At 32.4% G+C, this 23,921-nt stretch overlaps 2 protein-coding genes across 10 annotated transcripts; one reads left to right on the forward strand and one right to left on the reverse strand.

The window, feature by feature from the left end:
• The first annotated feature begins 4,578 nt into the window (after nt 1–4,578).
• Nucleotides 4,579–6,762, forward strand: LOC102615910 (NAC domain-containing protein 83-like). The gene is made up of 4 exons (XM_052436061.1): nt 4,579–4,771; nt 5,062–5,333; nt 5,761–6,084; nt 6,523–6,762. Exons 1-4 carry the CDS (start codon nt 4,618–4,620, stop codon nt 6,760–6,762), a joined length of 990 nt encoding a protein of 329 aa, XP_052292021.1. The 5' UTR covers nt 4,579–4,617.
• Nucleotides 6,763–9,754: 2,992 nt separating this feature from the next.
• Nucleotides 9,755–23,461, reverse strand: LOC102615607 (uncharacterized). 9 transcript variants are annotated; one of them, XM_052437655.1, is made up of 12 exons: nt 22,354–22,500; nt 20,718–20,751; nt 20,493–20,601; nt 19,315–19,834; nt 18,428–18,587; nt 17,200–17,313; nt 14,524–14,929; nt 13,849–14,094; nt 12,035–12,104; nt 11,185–11,363; nt 10,499–10,565; nt 9,755–10,130 (listed from the first exon to the last, which is right to left on the reverse strand). In XM_052437655.1, exons 4-12 carry the CDS (start codon nt 19,709–19,711, stop codon nt 9,982–9,984), a joined length of 1,788 nt encoding a protein of 595 aa, XP_052293615.1. In that variant the 5' UTR covers nt 19,712–19,834; nt 20,493–20,601; nt 20,718–20,751; nt 22,354–22,500; the 3' UTR covers nt 9,755–9,981. The 9 variants fall into 9 exon arrangements, 8 of the variants coding, with proteins under 8 accessions (XP_052293615.1, XP_052293614.1, XP_052293610.1 ...); XM_052437654.1 differs by having other exon boundaries at nt 20,718–21,829; nt 22,354–22,498; XM_052437650.1 differs by lacking the exons at nt 20,493–20,601; nt 20,718–20,751 and adding an exon at nt 23,320–23,460 and having other exon boundaries at nt 17,200–17,310; nt 22,354–22,532.
• Between the last annotated feature and the right edge of the window lie 460 nt (nt 23,462–23,921).

The raw sequence follows: 23,921 nt of genomic DNA on the forward strand, positions 1-23,921 counted from the left end.
ATCCACGAAAATTGAATGGGAAATAGTCATATAGATTTTATTCATGAATAAATATTTATTGATTTCTTTGCTTTGAGCTACTGGCTCTGGCTTCGTTACTTCCGGCATGGTTTTAGATTGTAATGATTAAAGCTAATTTGTTTCTCTAGTTTTATTAATTTAACATTGTATTATAAGTAGATGAGGGTCACTAAAAGCGTACATTTTAAGGACTCGCTGAACAATAAATTTAATAATCAAGTAAAGATTCATTGTTTCGAACCTAACTCATATAAACTGAAGGGGATTTGATTGCTAGTATTAAAAACTTCTATTCTCATTTCTACTTGTTACCCAAGATATGATTCATGTTTATCTTTCCAACTTTATATCATAAGATACGGCTTGTTCTTTTTGGTTCTTAGTATCGACAAAATGATTACCAAAATCTAGGTGGTGATGTAATATTTACCCGTGAAATTTTTATTTTTATTTTTATTTTTTCAAATGAGATAATAAGAAAAAGTTGCATAAGAACTTAGAAGATTATCTTTTTATAACTTTTAGAAGAGCCAACAATAGGAACTCACCATATTCACATTTTAATAAAAAGAACATTCTATAGTGGAGTTAATCAACTTGTTTTTTTTTTGTGGCGGGGAAAGAATTTTATGAATTATTACTGCAATATAAATTTTTATAGAAGTAAATACTAAACTTGCGATTGCATATAATAATAAGGCTTTTTAAACAAAAAATAATAATATATTATGATATCATGTCGATATTATGATATATTAAGCCATTCATAATTATATAGTAATATTTACGTTCCGAAATCTTTATGAATATCCTCTATTAGCTCTATGTTAGACCCATTCGTATAAATTTTAAATAATAAAATTGTGAATAGTTCTCATCGAGAGGATATGGATATAATAAAACTTCCATAACATAAAGGGTTCAGATGTAAAATTTTTAAGAAATTGACTAAGGGTCAGTTTAGTAATACGATAACTTTTAAAGTAATTGTTGTTAGCTGTTCTGTAGAAATAATCAGTTGTGAAGAGAATTAGTTAAACGTCTAGTAAAATTTATATTTTAAAAGTGTTGTGAGTTTTAAAAGCTCTTATATGTGTTTGGTAAATCTTGTTGATAAATTACTATAAGAATATAAATAACTGAATTTGACATAATGTTAAATAAAATTTATTTACACATTTATAAATTGTATATAAAATATTTTTTATTGTGTATATATAATAATTGATAACTAAGATAAATATTTTATATTATTAATTTTATATTTTATTTTGTTATCTCAATAAATAGCAACAATAATAATCTCTTTGAAGTTAATGATTTTGTTCTTTAATTAATAAGAATAATTTTAGATTTTTATGATATCTATGAGGATGTATACATTGTATTAAGTATAAAACTGATTTTCAAAATCATATTTTGAAATGCTACTCTTTCGCGCTTTTCAAAATCTACTATAAGATAGGTGGTTTTTACTATAGCGTATAAGTAGTTTTTTTAAAAATTTACTAGATACTAAAATAAACTTTTAACTTCCTAAAACAATCCCAAACGGGTCTTGAATTTAAAAAAAAAAACCTTTATCTTTCCCTTAATAACATAAATTACCACACAAATACTACCCATTTAATTATCATATCAAAACACTCAAAAATAAATAACATATGATTACTAAACAAGTAACACAATACTAAGTATTTTCTTGTATTTCTACCTTTTTTATACACAAAGGTCGCTTACGTTTAAGAAATTCAATTTATCTTCATTTACTTTCTAAAATTATTATAACGTTATCTAGTGTAACAAACAAGATGTTAATTAGAGTTTGTTTCTCTTCATCATTGATCTCTGTTATAGGTGCACCCTTGCCCGTAAACATTTTATTTTTGTTCTTTTCAAATCTTCATACATGGATTCTAGTCGTAATTAAATATATATGTTGACATAACGGATATACGGAAACAGGTACATGAAAATGATATCATTTTATGTCAAATTGGAACTCGTTATTTTTGTGCTGTGTTGTCATGTTATGATCCAAATTGTCATCTTCCATCAATTAATTCTTCTCAAGTCATTGGAATGCAGCACCAACTTAAGACAGGATCTGTAAAAGTCTTTCAGGGAAACTGAATATGTATCTTCGTTTTGATACAACAAATCTTTCCGATTTGATTCTGAGAGCTCCTTTTCTTAACACTTTTGTTGACCAAATTACAATTCCAAAATCAACCATCAAATTTTCATTTCAAATGGGACCAAACAAGATTACAAATCCAACAATTCCTTTCAGACAACTGTAAATTGATAGTCATTGCAAGTATATATATCTTCGATCTTGCATTAAAATCTATTTTGATTTACTCCAAATCTTTAAGGATCCCCCATCATTTTCACAATGGATATCTTTGTATAATTATTCTGGAGTAGGTTGAGAATGGTCGAGCAAAAAGTCTCTCCACTTGAACGTTTTATGTAAGTAGATCCATCTTAAGTTTGCACTTATCTTTTTGATTCTCAAATAATGATACTTGTTTCATCTTGACATGTGAATCATACGATAAACAGAAACAAAAAATTATAGACTCATAATATACATCATTTCTTCTGAACTGATAGGGAATTGGTAAGTATTTTTCAAGTATCTTTATTTAGTTGATCATTCGAGTTCGAATTTTGATATCATAAAAAGGTTAAAAATTAATTAATTGTCCAATAAACTAATAACTAATAAAATCATATTTTTATTATGATAATTTCATTTCTTTTATTTTTTATCTCAAAATAATTGATAATTAAAAAAATTAATTAATTCTCCATAAATCTAATAGTTGATTTGTGGAGCGAGTCATATATATATGTACGAAGGAGTTGACCTCATCAATTGACCCCGTGCCTTATACTACTACAAAAAATTAATAAAAGTAACAAATTGTTCATCCGTATTCAATTGAAGAATCAATGGCTATAAAGACTTTTGAGATATCATTAAGAAAACAAAAACTAAAGCCCTTTTCAAACAAATTTCCATGAACAAGCATGCAATCCTCGACATAGAATTATGAATTTATACAACAAACAAGGACCCACCATGTTCCTGATAAGGAAGATTATATGGTATGAACAAACCAGCTCTTGGATTCCTATGATTTAATTTTGCCACTAAAAGTTAGATCACATGGAGATTTGATTTTGATACCCAAAATCATTGTTAGAATCAATTTTAGATATACACAATTGACTTGAGTCGTGAATCTTGATGTTGCGAACAATCAAACAGTTGTGCAACACATTAACACCACGTCATCACCGTGGCCGCGTGTACGTAATTGTGTACGCGTATATATATATATATATAAGGGTAACGGTCAACTACACGTGAATTGAATATAATTACATAGTGATCGTTTATATAAATATCACTTTTAATATTTGTAATTGGTTATGGGCAGTCTACCACTAGTTTGAGGTTCAACTCCTGCTTATATGAGTGATGAAGAGATTAAGTTGCATTCAGACTAAATAATATTATCTGTCACCAAAAAAAAAAAAAAAATTGTTCGAGCCTATATGTGTTTTATCAAACTTCGAGAATATATTTTGTTATGCATATTGCCCTTTATAACTACATTTTTAAGTAGAAAAGAACTATGTTAGCACTAAATATTGGGGTAAATGCTCGTTTATTCATATGTTTTAACTTAAGTGTTTGTTTAGTCATCATATTTTAAGTCACTTTTGTTGTTAAATATGTTAGACTTTTACCTTTATTGTTTTTACAATAATACCCTTACACCAATATATACTTGCGGATGATAACGAAAAGAAAAAAAAAACATGATAATTTATTAAAATAGCCTTAAAATTAACATAAAAGTTCACCCACAATTTTATATTATTATTTTACTTTTAGGATTTATTTAGTAAATTAATTTTTTGTAAAGTAATTATTAGTAAGATTGTTGCAAGAATATTAAACATTGATATGAGTTTACTGATAGTAATGTATCTATAAATAATAATTAGCAAGATTGCTACATGAGTGCAAAAAAAAAAACTAGTGCTTTCATACTATATTTATTAGTCAATTTGCTAAAATTAGCTTTTTAAAGATAAATTAATTAATGTTAAACATATTATTATAAGGATATTATTGTAAAAGTAAAGAAAAATTAAGGACAAGAATATAATATATTTGATTATAAAATTTAATTTTTTTTTAAAAAAATATAGAGATTAAATAATCAATTAAGTCAAAATAAGAATAAAAGTAGCATTTGTCCCCTGCACCTTAAACAAGTACTGAGCAACTTAGAGGGAAACATGCACACACCGAATATCTATCTAGTCATAAGTTTATATACACTTTGAACTTTAAAGTACATTATATTATTATTTAATATATATGAATATTAAAAAAAAAAGTAACAATAAATTAAACTTATATCTCATCACTTTTTCTCCCTCTTTTTAATTTTTCTTTGGCTCATCTTCTTTCTATATATAATACCTAGAAGCGTCATCAGTTTGTTGCCTTCGAGAGAACTGACCTAGCTAGCTAGTCTTGCATTAACACAATATCTCTATAGGATCAAGATGATGATGGTGCCTAAAGGATTCAGGTTCAATCCAACAGATGAGGAGCTCATTCAAATACTAGAAAGCAAAGTATCTGGACAACAAATGCCTCTCCATTTCAGTTTCATTGTTGAAAGAAACCTTTATGAGCTTGAACCTCAACAGCTTCAATGTGAGTAATGTTCATTCCCCTTTCTTCTTCCATTTTCATATTGCAATTACCAATTACTTTATATCATGAGCATATTTGCTTTATAATTTGATGATCACGTCGTCTTTGCAAAAATGTGATTTCACTTTGTATGCAAGATATCCAACATGATAACCGAACGTGTTATCGCAAGTTTATTTATCACCCAAATTTAAGATCATCTCACACACATACACACACATTATGAACATTACAGATTATTCTTTCTGCATACTTGTATCTAACATTGAAATTTATTTATGCTGATGAAGGGGATAACACCTCAGCTTTACCTGAGAACGAGAGATACTGCTACTGCATGAGGGAGAATGATTCAAGAGAAGTTTCAGGCCGAGGATGGTGGAAAGCTACAAGCCATGTCAAGAAAATTTATGCTACCAATAATAATGGATCATGTGCTGATGTTATTGGCTATAAAAGGCCTCTAACATTTCACAAGTTTAAAGATACCAGAAGAAACCGCAGCAATGCTATCAAGACTAATTGGATTATGCATGAATATACTCTTCATTCCCTCTCAACGGTTTGTTTATTAATTTGTACAGATCTGCTCTTTCCTATTCTACTAAGTTCTTTCTTGGTCCTTTTTTTTTGGGGGAGAACGAACACTTTCATTTCTTTTACAAATTATTTTTTCCATTTAAGTCTTTATAAAATGTTAGTAGTCCATTTCATCCGTATTGTTAAATTATTGAAATATAAATTTGATATTTTAACATACAAATTGATAATCTAGCACATGTACATGTATCATAAATTAAATTAGTCAATTTGTATATTCAAATGTCACATTTAGCGGTTGCCAATATAGTACAAGGATGAAATCGGTATAAAAAATTTATAAGGGACCTAAGAAGTAAGAAACAAAAGCAATTTCTACTACTTCCAGATTTGTCTCATGCATATGCTGAAGAACTTTTAAGGTCACTGACATTTTAATATTTTTCCAGGACTGGACACTTTGTAAGATCAAGTACAAAGGGAAACCAAGTGTACAAGAAGAGCTAGAGGACATAAGAAATGACTACAGATTAAGGGTTAATAACGACTTTGAAGCCAGCAGCAGCAGCAGCATTTCCGTGACAAATATGGATATGCAGCAACACTTAGCTGATTCTGTTGCTGAACAACAACTACAGCGGCAGCAGCAGCAACCACAACCCTTACAGCAACTGGAGCAGCAGCAGCAATATGCTTCGTATGATCCGTTTTCAACTCAAACTATGAGCACAGGTTATGATTACTTTAATGATCATGATCATCAGCTCGAGCAGGCACATACATCAGAGCAACTCTTTACCACCCTTTGGTCTTGGCAGTAGAATTAAGGTTCATATAACTGTTTCCTTTGTAAAATACTGTGTGTTTTGTTCTGTTTGGTTTTGTTCAAATTTTTCAACTTTATTTTAACTCCCATCACTTAATGTTGCTTCACTTTGTTAATGATGTAATTAATTTCATTTTCTTAATCATGATTTTGGAGCCCAAAATGAAGAAACACAACAAACTTGAGAAGATCATAATACACCAAAGGGAAAAAAAAAAAAAAAAAAAACTGCTACTCCTTAGAGAGAAGTAAAACGCAAAATTTCCAAGGAAGTGGCTAATTTCAATTAAGACCTTATTTCTCCATAATAGGTCCACCGTTGCAAACTTGTAATGAGATAAATAAATCTAATCTAATCTAATCAGCCGCTATATATCAGTATTAGATCAATCGGCGTTTAATTGAAAGAGACCTCGGGAGTCCAAATCTTGATATTGGACCAACTATCACTCCAAGCGTCACCCTCTTCGTCATCGTCGTCCTCCTCCTCGTCATCGTCGTCGTCGTTCTGCTCATGTTCAAGTACTGTCTTCTCAGCCGAACAATTGGGGCACTAGGTAATAATATTTGCAACTTTGGAGGATTTGGTGGCGGTGACGTCTCCGTCTTTGTCTTGAGAAGATGAACGTGAAGATGAGGACTCATGGATTCGTCGATGAAGCCGCAGTTGTCGCATGCACAAGCACTCCAACATTTTTATTATCATTTACTTGGTAAATTTATTTTTTAGATCGCACCGGCGGTTGTTGCCCTTCCAATAATGTCATGATCATTGGTTTCCTATGCGACATGTCCTTTTTGTTCTCCATTGATATTGGTGAAAGGACACTCTTACCACTCCTTTTATTCTTCTTCTGACAACAAAAAGTCTTATTCTCCTTCTCAATGTTACGTAGTGATGAAGGATATTGGAGAGCTAGCTCCGCCTTGTGTAATTCTCTCTCGAGATGGAAGGTTTCCCCCTGCATGCATCAAACTGAAACAGGGAAATAACAGGGAATTAATTAATTCTCCAAATTCGTAACAGGTGCCACGTGTTAATGTCAAATTCATAAATTCATGATATTTCTCTTCCGATAAATATCATATCCAGGATCAAGATCTTGGATCTTGTCTAATGCAATTTTTGTCAACACGCATGATATGATTCTATCACTCTCATTCCAACAAATTAAATAGGGGTCGTGGGCAGGGCAGTGACTTTCTAGGCTTCTTCGTGATGTATAGTCCTGACCTTTTTTTTTGTATGGCATTAAGATATACTAAGCTGTAATGTAATATTTTGTTTGATGTAATATGTAATGTAGTATATGTAATAATATTTTATATCTTTATTTATACTACAATTAATTTTAAATTAAAATTATTTATATTTATTCATATTCAAATATTTATTATTAGTTATATTAACTATAATATAATTAAATAATACATTATTTAGTTATATTTTCAATATAATAAAAATTAATAATATAATAATAAAATATATTTAACCATTTATTAACACGTAATCAATTTTTTTTTTTGTACAATACAATAAATTGATAACTAAAATAAATATTTTATATTATTAACATCATTTTATTATTTTATTACCTCAATATAATTAGTAATTATAAGAATCTCTTGAAAGTTAATGATTTTATTTTTTTTATTAATAAGGATAATTTTAGATTTTTATAGTATGTACGACGGCTTGCCTCCTGCATGCGTCTAAGTGCAGCCTTCCTATATAATCGGTTGCTTTGCTTGTGAAACTACATCAAACCCTAATCCTGATCCTACTGAGATGAGTGTTATATATGCTGAAGCAAATTAAGCACGCACATCATCAATTTGATTCGATATGTGCACCGTCTTACATATAAATACCAAAAGAAATCATAATATACATCTTAGTACTGATAGTCGTGATCACAAATTAGGAACACAACATATACACATGCATAATATAAAGAAAACACGAGGGAAATTAAAATCGTGTAAACACATGATAACAAATAATAAATAGATGCATCAAATTAATCAGTAAACGATAAAACAAGTGGTTGATTTATTTTAATAAATAAATTAATGTGAATTGAACTAAAATTGTTATAAAACAAGGCCTAGCTAATAGATGATAATGAAATAGGAAAATCATTGGAAAAAAGATTGGAGAGCATCATCGTCACGTAGATATCTGCAGGAAGTGCCATTATATAAATATATATCTGCAAGTCTGATCAAGTGAGGTCAGCGAGGGTGAAACATGATCCGTTCGCCTTCGGAAAGGTGATACTCGCCCTCGTCCTCCTGCTGCTTATGTTCAAGTACTGTCTTCTCGGCCGAACAACTGGGGCACTTGAAATGGTAGGCAATCGTTATAAGTTTGCAGGATTTGGTGGAGTCATCGTTAACGACTTTGATTTTGATGATGATGATGATGATGATGAGCTAGTCCTAGTGGATTCGTCGATGAAGCCGCACTTGTCGCATTCCACAAGCACTCCAACATTCTTCTTCTTCTTCTTCTTCAGTAGTTAAATTTGTTTTTCAGATCGGCGCCGTGGTTAGTCCTAATGGTCGTCCGCGATTTCTTATCATCTTCTTCTTTCTCGTCCTGTACTTGTATATTTCCTCCATGATTTTCTTATGCTTTTCATCAATCATTTTCTCAACCTTCTCATCAAATCATTTTGTGCTCCCAAGAAGATTTATGGAAATAACCAAGAAACAATGACCCACGATTCTTTTTCTCTGTCTCTATCTGCATGGATGACGAGGACGATAATGATAAACAAAGACTCTCCTTCTTCTTCTGGCTCTCCAATGATAATATTGAGGATGATGACGAGGAAAGGACACTCAAGCTCTTATAAGAAGAATTCATATTCCTCCCACGTAGCAGTGGTGGAAGGATTTTGAAAAGGTTTCGCTGGATGGTAACTCATCAAACCCTAATCCGTATCCTACTAGATAGGTTTAGGAAAATCTATTTACACTTTGAGTAAGGGTTTTGGAAACTCATAAAAGTCCTAATACCTATCCTCATACTTTTAAAATACTTCTCTATGTCCATGGAGTGAGTCAAGGATTTTGGAAAGCTTTTGTGTTATCTATCTACCTATCTCTCTCGGCTGAACAACGGTTTGGCTGATGCTGGGTGTGGATGGTCTTGCGGAATGGGGCAACTTTATGATTATAATTACGATGCTACTGTTTCACTTTAAAATCCGCACCATTCGACAATTATATCCAGATGGAATACAATTGAATCGCTATACTTAAGACGTATAATTAAAAGGATTGTATGACCATTTCTAAGATCAAAGGAGTCTCTGTACATTTAACCAAACCTTCTAATCCTTTTCTGTTGCTCTATTCATTTAGACTCTACTCCACTAAGCACCAAAGGGAGTATCAAAATTGGAAAGTTTCTTTTCCTTTTTCTAATATATATATACACAAAAACACACACATAATATGACAACAATGAAAACTAAACCCCTCCTTGCTTTGATATTAAGTTATTAACAGTGACATCTCATGCTACCAGTGAGAGAAATTGGGCTAGTTTATAAATTTTGAATTATTCAAAATCTATTTGGAACTTTCGCTCAGTCGATTACGTTAGCTGTATTAAAAAGCGCAAGTATACCGGCCATATCATAAATGAAGCTAGTAAGAATCCAATCCAATTGTTGAGAATTGTTTAGAAATGACTTTTCCTGAAGCTAGTAGGAGTCCATTCGTTGAATAAATATTTCAAAAAGACTTGCCAGGTTAATGACAAAAGAGAGCTATACTGCAGGTACCCACCATTCATATCGTTCCTAGGCTTCTAAACTAATCAAGCAGAAAGTTACTGGATCTGACTTGCCATACGGCGCAGCTTGGCCAACATCAGTGATGCGGCCGATTCTCTAGCTTCATGAGGATTCAAACGTGGGTCACCGGCATTTGAACATTCAAAATCAATTCCTTTCATGGTTACATGTGCTTGGAATCCACCTTTAAATGGGAAAACAAATCAGATTAGTTAAATTCCTGCAATAGAATTTTGTTTTAGCTTATAATACATACTCAGTGATAACTTTAACTGGAATATTCAAGATACATCAAAGTACATTGACAACAAGATCCCAGGAGACATGCTTACTGTCTTAAAAACCAGCTCTCTCCTATATCTATCTCCCCTCAATATCAAATAGTGTTAAGGTAATGAACAAAATGACTAAAATGGTATGCTTGATCTGGAATTAGATCTTGTGAGATGAATTATTTGCATACTTAGTTTATTGGTAGAGCATTACAGAACTAAGAAAAGTAATTATAATTTCTTCTTTTTCAGGTTGCATATAGAGATTAAAGGATCTTACCATCTGAAGGAGATACCCGATATGTTGGTAATATCCAATTGTTCTGATTGCATATACCATCCAATTCCTGCTGAATGAAAAAAATAAATTAAAGATCTATGAGAGAACAATATATCAAAACATCATTTGTTTATACCTAGAAAGGTACAGAATTTAAAGGAACTCAAGATGGGTGAGGGCTGTAGATGCATATATGGAAGACCCCGAACACTGACTCTCAGACTTGACCTAGGCAACAGAGATCTGTGATCAAGAATCCCTGATCACAAGATTTCATGCAACAGCATCCTGTGCATACATGAGCTATAGCCATGCAAGTTTTGCTTATTTTCTCCCTTCTTTCTCCCATTTTTTGTCCTTTGTTAGGATGGGCTAAAAAAATAAACCAACGCTGATTTACTTCTGTCGCAGATATACTCCATGATATGCATACTAGCAAGGAAAGAAGCACACATTTGCTCAGCAGTATACTATTTGTGACCTGATTATGCACACCCTAGAAAAGCTCTAATATTTCCTTTGTAGCAAACCCAGAAAAAATTTGGTTGAATTTAAAAGCAAAATACTAATTCTAAGGTCTCTCAGATCACAATGACAAAGTAGAATAACTGAAGACGATAAATCTTAAGATCCTTCTAAGAACATTGGGGAGGAAATAAAATTAGAAATATAATGAAAGAACTTGCCTGACATGAATTTTTATTGACGAGAACAGCCTCTGACAATCGCTTCATTTCGATAGACTGAGATGAGCTTTGGTTCCCAAACTGTTGACAAATCCTCTCATGGGTAAGACTTCCTTGGCGAATGCCATTGCTATCTTCTTCAAGAGATTCTATCTTTAGTCCCAAATCATCATCACCGCCTATGGTAATAACATAGAAAGAGGTAAAAGGGAATGTTATTTATACGTCACAAGCAAAGCTGTGACAAATACTGAAACTCCTCTGATGAGATAAATGTGAGCTGGTTTTCGACCTTTTAAGTTGGACAAATAACTATCCATGAGGAATAATTATTCAAGGCAAGATTATCCAGAATGCATTTTCACCAGATATTGAAATTTTCTCCTTTAATTTAATAGATTTCAAGGGATAATACTTTCCAGGAGACAAGTCTTCTTTTGGTTAAATCGACAAAATATTAACTGACTTCAGGTTGAGATTTAAGAGCATGGGGGTTGTTTCCCTAAGTAAAGAGTCCTAGAGAATAAAAATCAGATGCCGACTCTTAATTCCTAAATTTAGTTGGAAAAGATAACCTGCTCCAGACCAGACCCCCTCCCAAAATCTATTCCCACTCCTTTCTCTCTTCCTCAGGAACCAAACAACCATAATTGTACATGACCACAGAATAGTTCAAAGTTCAAAGAAATTACTCTACAAAACCAGAATACATGCAAATCATCCAATTTGATAATATGTCATCTGATACTTTAAAAAAAAAAACAAATTATATAAAATAGAAAGGAACAAAATAAGATCAAAAGAAACAAGGGGTGAAACAAAGAACAAGAACATTAAAGCATAAACATACCATTCAGAATGGTCTGGATCCTTTTATCATACAAGGCAATATCATCCTCTAAATTACGCTGTTGGAGAGTCTGCAAACACAAGTAAAGATGCAATGTGATGATTTGTCTAAGGCAAACATATGGAAGCAAGACAAAATTAAATTATTCAAGACTCCACGAGATAGATTCATTTAGAAACACAATATTGTCCCAAAATACATCCAATATAATTAGATATAAACTTGATCTAAAATCTTAAAGTCGATTGGTAGGGCCCAACTATAGTATTTAATAGGGATGGTAATAGGCACCACCCGCAGCGGATTTGCCATTATCAAACCCAAACCCGCACAAAATTTAAATTACCAAATCCACCCGAAATCCGCAGCGGGTTTTAATTTTTTTAAGAAAACCCACCCGCTGCGGGTTTTGACAATTACCAAACCCGCAATGGTATCCGGCGGATTTTTTGCGGGTTTGTAAATTTAAAATCACAAATATTCAATATATAAATTTACAATAATAACCTCAAATTCCACATATATACTCAATTTTAAATTTAACTAATGTAAATGAAAAATTAAAATTTCAACATCAATCCAAGACAAATTCTCAAATTTAAGTATAAAATACACAAATCCTTTAAAAAAAACCACAAACTAGTATTTAAAAATAACAATTATATTTCATATTATCATTTAACACAGGCTCCAAGAGAAAATATTCATTTCATTCACCATCATTAGCACCCATCTAACATGATGCCTACAATAATGATTAAAATTAATATTTTCCAAAGAATAATACATTTTAAATATTAACTCGAAAAAAAATTATAATAATGAAATAATTCATGCATTAAGTTAAAGAAAAATAGACCATACAAAAATACTTTGGTTATTTGGCACTTTGCATTATTGCATTATTTTCTTTATATATTTTTTAGATTTAAATATTTTTTAATTAAAATTATATTAAAAATATTTAAAAAAACACTGCGGGTCAAGTGGATATCCATGCAGGTATCCGCCGAATATTAGACTAATACCAAACCCACCAGCATCCAAGTGCGGGTTTTAATTTGTATTACCAAACCCGCCAGCAACCCACAAAATTATCCGTAACGGGCGGGTTTGAGCAGGTTTGCGAGTCTGCGGACGCAATTGCCATCCCTAGTATTTAAGCTCTAACATTGTTGCACGTGAGGTGAACACAAACACAACTTAATATTGTTTAATTATTGCAAGTGAGGTGAACACAAATACAACTTAATATTGTTTAATTAATGATAAGGGAGAATTCAATTATAAGAAAACATGGTCAAACTAACATCAGTGCTAGGTTCAGTTACTGCTTAAGCTGATAGGAAAGGGCTTGATGAAAGTTACAAAAAGAAACAATCTAGAGTCGGTGGATTTCTACCGTGTGATCACGTTATTTGCTAGGTTCCATGCCATTTCCATTTGTCAGAGGTGGCACTTGCCACCTCAGAAACTAGCTTCGTAGGTCATATTGCTGATAGTCCTTTATGAGCTCAACATCCACTTTATTTTCTTCCAATACCAGCCATGACATTCTCCCCCACCCAAGCATGTGACAACCTCAAAATCCAAGAGACTAGCTTGTTAGAAATATTGCATACTCACCCTTACAAGTTCGGGATTTACCCTATTTCCATCTATTGTGGGGTCACAATAGAATGCAGCTGTAGCTTCATGTACAGAACACAATTAAGCTACATTGAAATTATAAACCTGCTATCTGTGTGCATCATCATTCAAAAGAATAACACATCCAAATCGTTGTTTGCATGAGTCAAAAGAAAGAAGCATACCAATTCATTCCTCCTGCTAAGAAGAACTCTCAATGCAGTTTGTGACTTTTTTCCCTTTGAGGCTAAGCTGTTTTGTAGTCTGTCAGTATCTTTGGAGTAGGATTGATCAGTGACCACAGCACAATCACCTATTCGCTTTTCATATTCATCTGAACGGATCATATCACTGGTAGCTTTCAAATTTGGAGAATTTTCACCTTTGCATTCAGAAATGCAAGGCATCCTCATTGAGCCAGCTATCTCAACCTGCAGACCCAAAGATTGGCTCACATGACGTAAATATGATTAAAAGAGAGAGAAACAAAAAAAATTCATTCTTTAGGAGGTCCCTAAACACGATATGATGGAACTCATTCCTGTACCATGAGTTTAGCTTAGATTCCAAATTATAAACTTTTACGCATGTTCATCAGTCCATTTATATTTTTAACAAACCTTCTTCATCAGTCAATTCAAACTTGTTTATTCCACATGCATTACCAATCTTCATGTTAAACCATTGATAACGACTCCATAAGAGAAATGTGTGCTGCGCGAGCGCGCGTGCACACACACACACACACACACACCCCCCATTCTAGACTAGCTCAATGATCAAAATTGTTTTTAGGAGAAAAGTTAGCAAATAATGTTATGCTAAAGATCATGTTGCTGAACAGCATAAATAAATCAAACCTTAGTGTTACTGCCGGCTGTGCCATTTAAATCACTCTTTAAAGAGGACATCATTGTTTTTTGGTGATCATCAACTTGGACGGTAGTGTCAGTATTATTGCCCATTTCTTCATTTGGAGGAGCATCCACATTCACACTACATGGCCCATCACAATCACCAGATAAACCATTTATGGAACATCCATTCTTGTTGGTCTGTAGTCTTTTCTTGTTGGTCTGCATTGGTGATTTAGTACTTGTATTTGCACTGCTTCCAGTAAACTTTTCTATATAGCTCTCTACATGAGATCCTTCTTGGTTATCATGAATTACTGGTTCATGAGGTTCTTCTGTCCTCTTAGAGTTGGTCACATTTATTCTTCCAGATGCTGACTGATGATCTTTAGAACTATTGGAAAGCACTTCTCTGGACAGCACAAGAATAACATATCAATAAATCAGATCCAGCACACTCTCTAAAATCAAAAGTCGAAAATGATGCCACCGGGATTATTAAAATAATAGTAATATGAATATGTATGGTTTCTTTAATGTATAGAACTACTGAAGCCTTCCATTTCTACCAATCCAGCTAAACCAGGTTAATATAACTAATATAGTGGCTGAACTGGCTTAACCTCTGCGGTACAGCAGGGTCATACAAGAAATCTAGAAAATGGGTTGATTTTATGAATGCTTCTGTATATAAGATGACTAAGGCATAAAGAACCAGCAAAGTTTCTAGAAGAGCATATCTTACAAAAAAAGCTCTCTCATCAATTATCAATCATTAGTTTCTTGTTAAAGGAGAAATGATCATCTGATGCACAAAGTTATCTATCTCTTCGACATGAACAGATTCCCTAAAGACAGAAACAGAGGGAGAGAGGAAACCATCCAATAGAAAACATTCAACAGCAGTCATAGGTCATGACTTACCAACCAAACCTGTCAAATTAAAATGACAAATCATTCACTTAAGGTAGCATTTACATTTTGAATTGGAATGGAATCCTGAGGAGTGGAAATCCTAAGATTGGGAGTGTGGAGTGAGAGTGGGTGCAGGTGTTTACTTACACGGAAATGAGAGTATGGAGTTGGAATCAGAATCTAATTTATGTGTTTACTTTATCTTGGATTGGGAGTAAATAATTTCAAATTATAGTTTTACCCTTATTTAAAGTATTGTAGCTTTTAATTAAAAAATTAATAAAATATATTTATTATACTTGTAAATTAATAATAATAAGTATTAATATCCTTAATTATGTAAATTAAAAATTATTGATAATAGCAACACAAATGAAACATTATTATTAATAATATAGTACAAAATTAATATTTTCTTAGAATAAACTATTTGTTATTATTAATTATTAATATGAAATAAATATAATATTATTATTTTTAATACATATAATAATATTATATTTTCAAATAAAGATAATATATAGTAATATTATTAATTCTCTATGAATAATATAATATTATTTTTAGGTAATTTCAACTTGAGTCAATGTAAATTATTATTTTTAACTAAATATAATAATATTTTATTTAAATAAGTTTAATAGTATTATTCTTAATAAATGTAATTTATAAAATAATACAATAATATTATTTTACTAAATAAGATTTTTTATTTTATTTTATTAAATATAATTATATTAAATTTAATAAAAGAAGAAGTGGGAGTGGGAATCCCATCCCACCTTTCCTTATGGGAGTGGGAATCCAACTCCCCACTCTAAAAATGGGTGGGGACTACTTAGTGGAATTCCCACTCCTCTCATAAAATATGTGAGTAAACATTAAAGTGGGAGGAATCCACACTCCTCACTCCCGCTCCAGCAAGTAAACATAGCATAAGACACAGAGAGAGGAGAGAGAGAGAGAGAGAGGAACAAACCGGACAAAGGGGAAAAAAATAAATTCAAGACACTTCAGGAACTAACAGAAGCTGAAAAATTGCAAGGGTTGAACCTCTATTATGAGGAAATCCAATGTTGTGTGAACAATCAAGAGAAATATAAGATGATACAGACAAGGAAAGTTTTCTCCTCAATGGGTGTTCCTGATTGAACATAGATATTACGGAGATGAAAGAGTTCCATGTATTGTAAGACAGCAGATTGGTTCCAACAATTTGGAAGAGTTGTAGGGCTGAGAATAGAAATCCCTTTCAAATGAATGTGATTCGGATTTTTAAATATTCAATTTTATGTGATCAAAGAAAACTGCTTCCTTGCCCAAAATGCAACTACCAATGAGATCGTGAATATTAACTATTTAGTTTGAAATTTTCAGCATCCAAACAATGTATATTTAGTCAAGTCAACCCATCAGTTACTCTCCTGACTTTGATGGCTTCAGTATTGCACAAGCTGTGAGATATTGGTCATACATCACAAGAAGTAGAAGCTTCGAAGAGTCAATATTGAAGGCTTGCCAAGTTGTATTCTGAATTTCATGCCAGTAGGATAATTTACTAGGTCTCATATGATTTATTTTAAAAGCAGCCACAAAGAAGACAGACTACCTGATAGAGCTTCAAGCTCCTTGAGCGTAATTCATGTTTAATGAGAATAGAAAACCAATTAAATAAGATTTGAAATTTTTTTATTAGAACCCACTCAATGCAGATGAATTTTAAGTTTTATATCCCCAAAACTAGGGATGATAAGAAAAGCTACGCACCTAGAAAGCCAATCTGACATTATTCCAGCACAAGGAAGCAGATGAAAGTAATCCACAACCTGAGTAACTGTCCATTTCCCAGAACTTTTTGTGACTAAAGGGCCCTGCAAACTACTTAAATAGAAGAACAAGATTATCAGGAAACTTGCAGCAGCAAGTTGGAATAGTAAATTTATCAGAATCTTAATCATTTGTAATCCTCTACTGTACCCATTTGAGGTCCAAGCAAATCCACTAATTCAAAATTTATTTATTGTTATCCTTACTTGTAGGAGAAGCAACCTACCCGATGCTTCTTCTAGTTAGAATAGCAAAAGGAAGAGATTCAAAACACCACCAAATAATCATCCAAAAACCATATCTTCCATTTTCTTTCAGCTATTCTGAGGATAAGGTCAATCACTCTTCACAGAGTATAAGCAAAATATATATTTTATTTTTCTTTCAGTTATTATGTTGATCAGATCAATGCTGTGAAACAAGTGTCCGACCCCTGAACTATGCAAACACTCCACTAGGGAAAATCATAGTTTATGATGTCCCAAGCTATTAAACAGTTTCAAATAAGCACAAACATACAACTTGTTTAGAGATAAGGACACTGTTACCACTCTGATGATAGAAGAAACCAACAGAAAAAATGTAGTTCACAGATTCAAACTGTATGACTCTAATGGCTAGGAAGATGTAAAAATTGTCAAAACCTTAATGCTTAAAGCTCAATTAATTTCATTTTTAGTTGTTAATTTTCACATAATGATAGCAAGTACATAGTATGACAACAGCCATTACCATGTGTGCAATTTATTGGTACCTAATGAAAATAGCAGCAATGAGATGGTCAAGTCTAATCACCAAAAGTGAGTTTCTAACATCATCGTTTAAAGTTATATAGGCTGTTAGTTAAACCAAATCCTTCATTTAAAGTTATATATAGGCTGTAGTTAAACCACATCCTTAGTCATATATTTGAGTCAACCCTATAAAAAGAAAAATAAATAAAGCTTCTTCTTTTGGTCGTTTCTTTGTCCGGCAGATAACACTATCCATATGTAATGCAGCAATGGCTACAAAAGTTTAAATGTTGAAAGCACCATAGCACAACTCAAAACAAAAATAAATTTTGATAAAAAATAACCAGTGGATAAATCTAGTCTACTAACAAGACTTAGAAAACAAAAATAGAGTCGTTACATGCTAACTAAAAAAGGGTAGATTAGAACCAAACCTGTCAATAGCATCTCTAATTGGAATTTCAAAAACATCATCACTTTTGGACTCTTTGCATTGCATTATGTAAAACCTAGCCATTGTCTTTTCCTTACTTAGAGAATATGCAACATCACTCCTGATAATGATAAGTTCGTTTTGATTAATTCCTTTTCCATCTACAAGAACCATATTCAACCATCAGCAAGTCTTTTTGAAGTGTAAAAACAAAAGAGCAAAAATTTAATTATAAAGTATTCAAAACCAGTCAAGGACACAGCGTTTGATAGGGAGGTCGGAGTATCTCCGTATTCATTGGGACATAGACAATTAATTCATAATGTTCGAACGTTGAAAACTTGGTTCAGTGAAAGTGCACATGAAATAAAACAACAGAAGTTAACGTCCTCAAAAACTAAGTCATTGAATGAATTTAAAAGTTAAATACATTGTTTATAAGCAAAAGCAACTCTAACAGCATACTAACTTGCCCAGAATACCCTAATAATTGCTGCTTCCAAAAGAGAACTTATACGCTTCATATCAGATGCCTAATAGTCAATTTATAATCAGTTGACAAAATAAAAAAGTTTCCAAATAGAAGTGTTTCAAGGCCTTCCATTTAGTCTCTCCCAACACAGGAACAGGTAGTTTACCTTGGAGTTCTTATAGCATGATCAAATTATTCAACAGTTCAACAGCTCTAAATCCCAATCCTCGGAAACGTTATTTGAGGCAACTGAATCACACTTCTTTTTCTCATATAATCACGAAAAAGTACTAATCAACAAATGCTTTTACCATTTATAGTGTTGAAAGGGTTATCAATAGAACTTATATCAACTGTACGTCCACATTTACTGATTTATTTATCTATCTATGTAATGTATTCAGAAGATAGCATACCTGTTGCTTCCTTAACAGCTGAAAATGCAACTTGCTGAAGGGTATCTTCATCCACAGCATCTTCAAAAAATTTTCTAGTAACTTTTATCTTTTTCCTTTTTTGTTTTCCCTCTGACATAACTTCTGAGATGCAACTAGAGACATCCAAATCTTTTTCAATCAGTGAAAAAACCCCCTCAGTCATGGAACTATGTTTCAGAAAGCAGTTCTCCTTCCTTGAGTCAATTAAAAGAACTGCAACTTTAGAAATTGGCCACCCCTCTGTGCTTGGAATATCTTTTGATGCATCTAAACTGTTGGATATATCACATGCATCCATAATTTTCTTCTCCGTCACTGAAAGCTGTTTGTCCGGGTCGTCCAATTCAGAATCATTGGATCTTTGCAAAAGCTTCATATGTGCCAACAAAGTAGGCTTCAGAACCACAGCTAATTTGGAAAATGACTCAAAACCTTCAAATTTCAGCTGCCGATGTTGTTTTATGTGGTAATAGTTGTATAGCAACACCACAGCATGTACCTAAATGAGATAAATATACCAAAAAGAAAAATGAAAAATGTTAAAAAGAGTAAATCATAATAACCTACCATTGGAATGACTGACAAATAAGCGAAACTATTTTTCTGGAAATCATTATTATTATTATTTTTATTGGCATGTATTGTGTTTAAATTAAACAATAATGCAGTGGGTACTAGCAAAACTTGATTTATTTATTTATTTTTTGATAGGAAACAAAGAAACTAGTATCAATAAGAACAATAATTACAAAATGTGAACAAGGAGTCCACAAAGAAAGAAACCCCCAAAAGATCGCTAGAAGATCTACACAGTTGAATGCTAATCAAATGACAATATAAGCATAGGATCTAAAAGATTATGAAAGCTTTACAACAAAAACATAACAAAAACACAGAATTAAGCCAACACTCCTTCCCCATTTACATGAATGGGGAAGAAAGAAGAATCTTGAAATTCCTTAGTAATCGAGGCCCAAAGAGAAGCTAAAAATTGCTCTTTCCACAAAAATATGATATCTTCCTCTAAATCATCAAAAATGCTTCTATTTCTTTCAATCCAAATCACCCAAAAAGTGGTCATCTGAACATTTCCACAAGCACTCTAGCCTTTTCACCTTTCCCAAAAACATAAATAAACTCTGAAAGCACAGACATACCAGAAGCTGGCATCACCCAAGAGATTTTAGCTGCCTGAAACTATCTACTCCACAGCTGGACAGCATTGTGATAATACAGAAACAAATGATCCGTACTTTTGCCATTTCTCTTGCACATGACACACCAACAAGGAGACAAACACACATTAGGATTCCGCCTTTGAATAATATTACCATTACTAAGCTTACCAAAAGCGAATGACCAAGCAAAAATTTGAACTTTACTTGGGACTTTAGCTTTCCAGATCATATGGGCAGGCTGAAAGTTCAAAAGAACTTGATCATCAATCAACTTATCGAAAAATGATTTCAGCTTCCAAATTCTTTTATCCTCTACCATAACATTAACTGAAACATTCTCCAATAAAGCCAAACGAGTAGCACAAAACTTACTGATTTATTTACAGTTAAGTTTCTAATTTGGTCCTCAAAATCTTCAAGTTTTTACTTGACATGGCTAGTTATTGGCTGATGTGACACTGATAGCAATCCATTAATGAAATATGTTCGTCTAGCTTGCCGTCTCATATGTTATTTCTTTTTAAGATTCGAAGAACGGATCAAAATGGAATTGAAAACTTTAATAAGAGGTTCTAAATAGCAAGGTTAAGGATCATCGACAAACAGGGAGACATTTATCAAATTTCATGAATTAAGTGTAGACTCAAAAAGAAAAAAAGCCAAGCTTTCTTAGGGAAACGGTTGTTGAAGGTCTGTGCTATGTCACCACTCAGTCAAAGCTCTTATACAGCCTCCAACACATGGCACATGGATCTAACACAAGCAAAACAGCAAGTTACACAATGTAACTTGGTTAATATGATGGGTTTGTTTCGAACTCACAACCTTTGAGTAACCAATCAACCTCAAACCTTAAGCTAATATTTAAGGGCATAAGCTCTAACTAGTTAGATATGATTGTTTATTACATTCTCCTATCCGAAGTAAAGATGGTATCAAAATGGATGGGATTTCGATATTGTGGTTAAAACTATTTTTTACATTCCCTTATTCGAAGTAAAGATTGTATCAAAATGGATGGGATTTCAATATGGTGGTTAAAGACTCTAATCACTGTTTTTAGAAAAATTCTTTTCTGTTGATGTGCATTATGTTGTAAGCAATAAGAAGCAAATTTGATTTTGGGAGGATAAGGGGATTGAGGATCACATTTTAGCTTAATATTTCCTTGGCCCTATCAACCATCTAACTTAGCTAATGTTTCCATATCTTTATTTTATTAAATTATTTATTTATTTTAAATAGTACATAAATGTAAACTAAATGCTGCAGAATTTACCTAAATCTCACCCCAAGAGATCTTACCAGTTGACCACCTAATAGCCACAACAAGAATCCAAAACCCAAATCATGACATGCTCCGAAAAGTCAGAACGACTAAATTAACTAAAGCAATAAATACTGGCTTTGGTATATCTGAGAGCAGATAGGCATACATTTTTCTTCATTCAGAAAAAAAATGAAAATCATGCAAAGCCTCCCATAACAGAATGATACTAGATGGACATTCAAGTGATGACCTTAAATCTACTCCACTGAGGCTCATAAAATACAACTCCAGTATCATTTTCAGCAAGAGAACCAAAATACATTTAGAAACATATCCCGACATGATTTACTAAAACGAGAAATAATAAAGTTAATGTAAATAATCTGATAGTTTCTGAAGATGTTAAAGTCAACAAATAAAAATATATGAAATAGAAAGACTGCTCATGCAACAAACAAGAAAATTAATCATTCAATCCAACAAAAAACATGGTAGTTTGAGAAGAGTCGCAATGGAGCCTTAAAAAGAGGAAGCCAAAATGCAAGATCAAACAAAGCATGGAAAGACCACCTGTTTTGCAACAGACCGCTGTAGAGATTCAGATGGAGTGTCTCGCGAGGACGGTCTTGCTGGTAGCAATGGATCAACCAAGTAATCCAATAATAAAAGGACTGTGTCTTCAGTCGCACATAAATCTGAAGCAGACATCATTCAGTTCTTTCCGAGCAGAACTCTACTCAAATTAGTATCTGTATTAGAAAAGCAAATACCAAGATTCAGGTTTACACTCAAAGCTTTATCAAAGAAGTCCAAGAAATTCTGATATGCATTTATGTCACAGTCCACCGCGAAAGCATGCGTAATTGTCCAATTATGCAAATTTCTCGCTTTTCACTGCTTATCAAAAGAAAAAAGGGAAAAAAAATGCATTTCCTTTATAGCTTCAGCCTTCAGCACCCAAGCCAAGTCCAACAATTGAGAAGATATATAAAATATAAAAAAGTATGCACACCCATACATTGTATTATTTTCTCAGTCATCTTTTTCTCCCAAGAAACTTAAAAAATAAAAAATAAAAAATACAATAAAATAAAATCTTGCTAAGCCGTTCTCCAGAAAAGATTAACTTTTTCCCCCAAACAGACCATCAAATTCCTAATATGAAACTTTGAGGTAAAATTATTCAATGCTCTAGTAAAATTAAATCTTTTAATCTTTTAATTAATTTCCCTTCACAGCATTTTACCTTTTGGCAATTAAAACAAACATAAGCACAGGCTTAAGTCTCAGTTTACCAAACATATGATCTAATATTATCCAACAAAAGGAAAAAAAAAAGGGGTTAAAAAAAATCCCAAATGAACCGCGCAATAAACCCAGATGGTGAACTTAAAAGATTTATGATCAAAGTTTAAGCAAAAACCCAAAACCCAACGAAGAACTGAAAATGGGTAGTAAAAATTCAACTAGGGTTTCGGAATTCTGAAAATGGAAACAATGTGAATGAGTAATTAAAAGAGTGTGAAGGTGAATTACCAATTCCCGATATTAGAATCTTGAAAGCTCTCAGAGCATTTTTGTGAGACTTGGTGGAAATCGCAGTCTGTACTGCATAAAAGCCTCTGAAGGGCGCCCAATGTGCGTTTTTTGGGCGCCAAGGTATCAAACATAGGTCCCTAATTTTCAGAAAAATTACAATTAGACCTTGTAGTTATTACGTTTTCAATAAGGCCCCTACATTGGTTTTATAGGAGAAGCAAAAATTCATTAATAGAGCGAAATTAGCCAATATTATTACATCTTAGGCAAGATCGACCTCACATACGATATTTATATTCTCCATAGCAATAATAGGACCTAAGATTCAAGAATCAATTATAATAATGCCCAAAACATACAATTGACAAGTTCACTATGATTTTTCTAAATTAAAAAAATTTGCGCACTAATATTTAATGATATACGAAGTATTATTGATGATGTCATGATGATCATGTCTATAATAAAAAAAAATGATGTTCATCTCACTTATTGTAGATGACAATCATGTTCATAGTAAAAAGAGATTTATTGCAGTGCACATTAAGACAACACAATAATTTTACAACAGTTTAATATCTCAATAAATAAATTCAGAT

Source organism: Citrus sinensis, chromosome 3 (assembly GCF_022201045.2).
Source record: "Citrus sinensis cultivar Valencia sweet orange chromosome 3, DVS_A1.0, whole genome shotgun sequence".
Classification (NCBI taxonomy): Eukaryota; Viridiplantae; Streptophyta; class Magnoliopsida; order Sapindales; family Rutaceae; genus Citrus; species Citrus sinensis.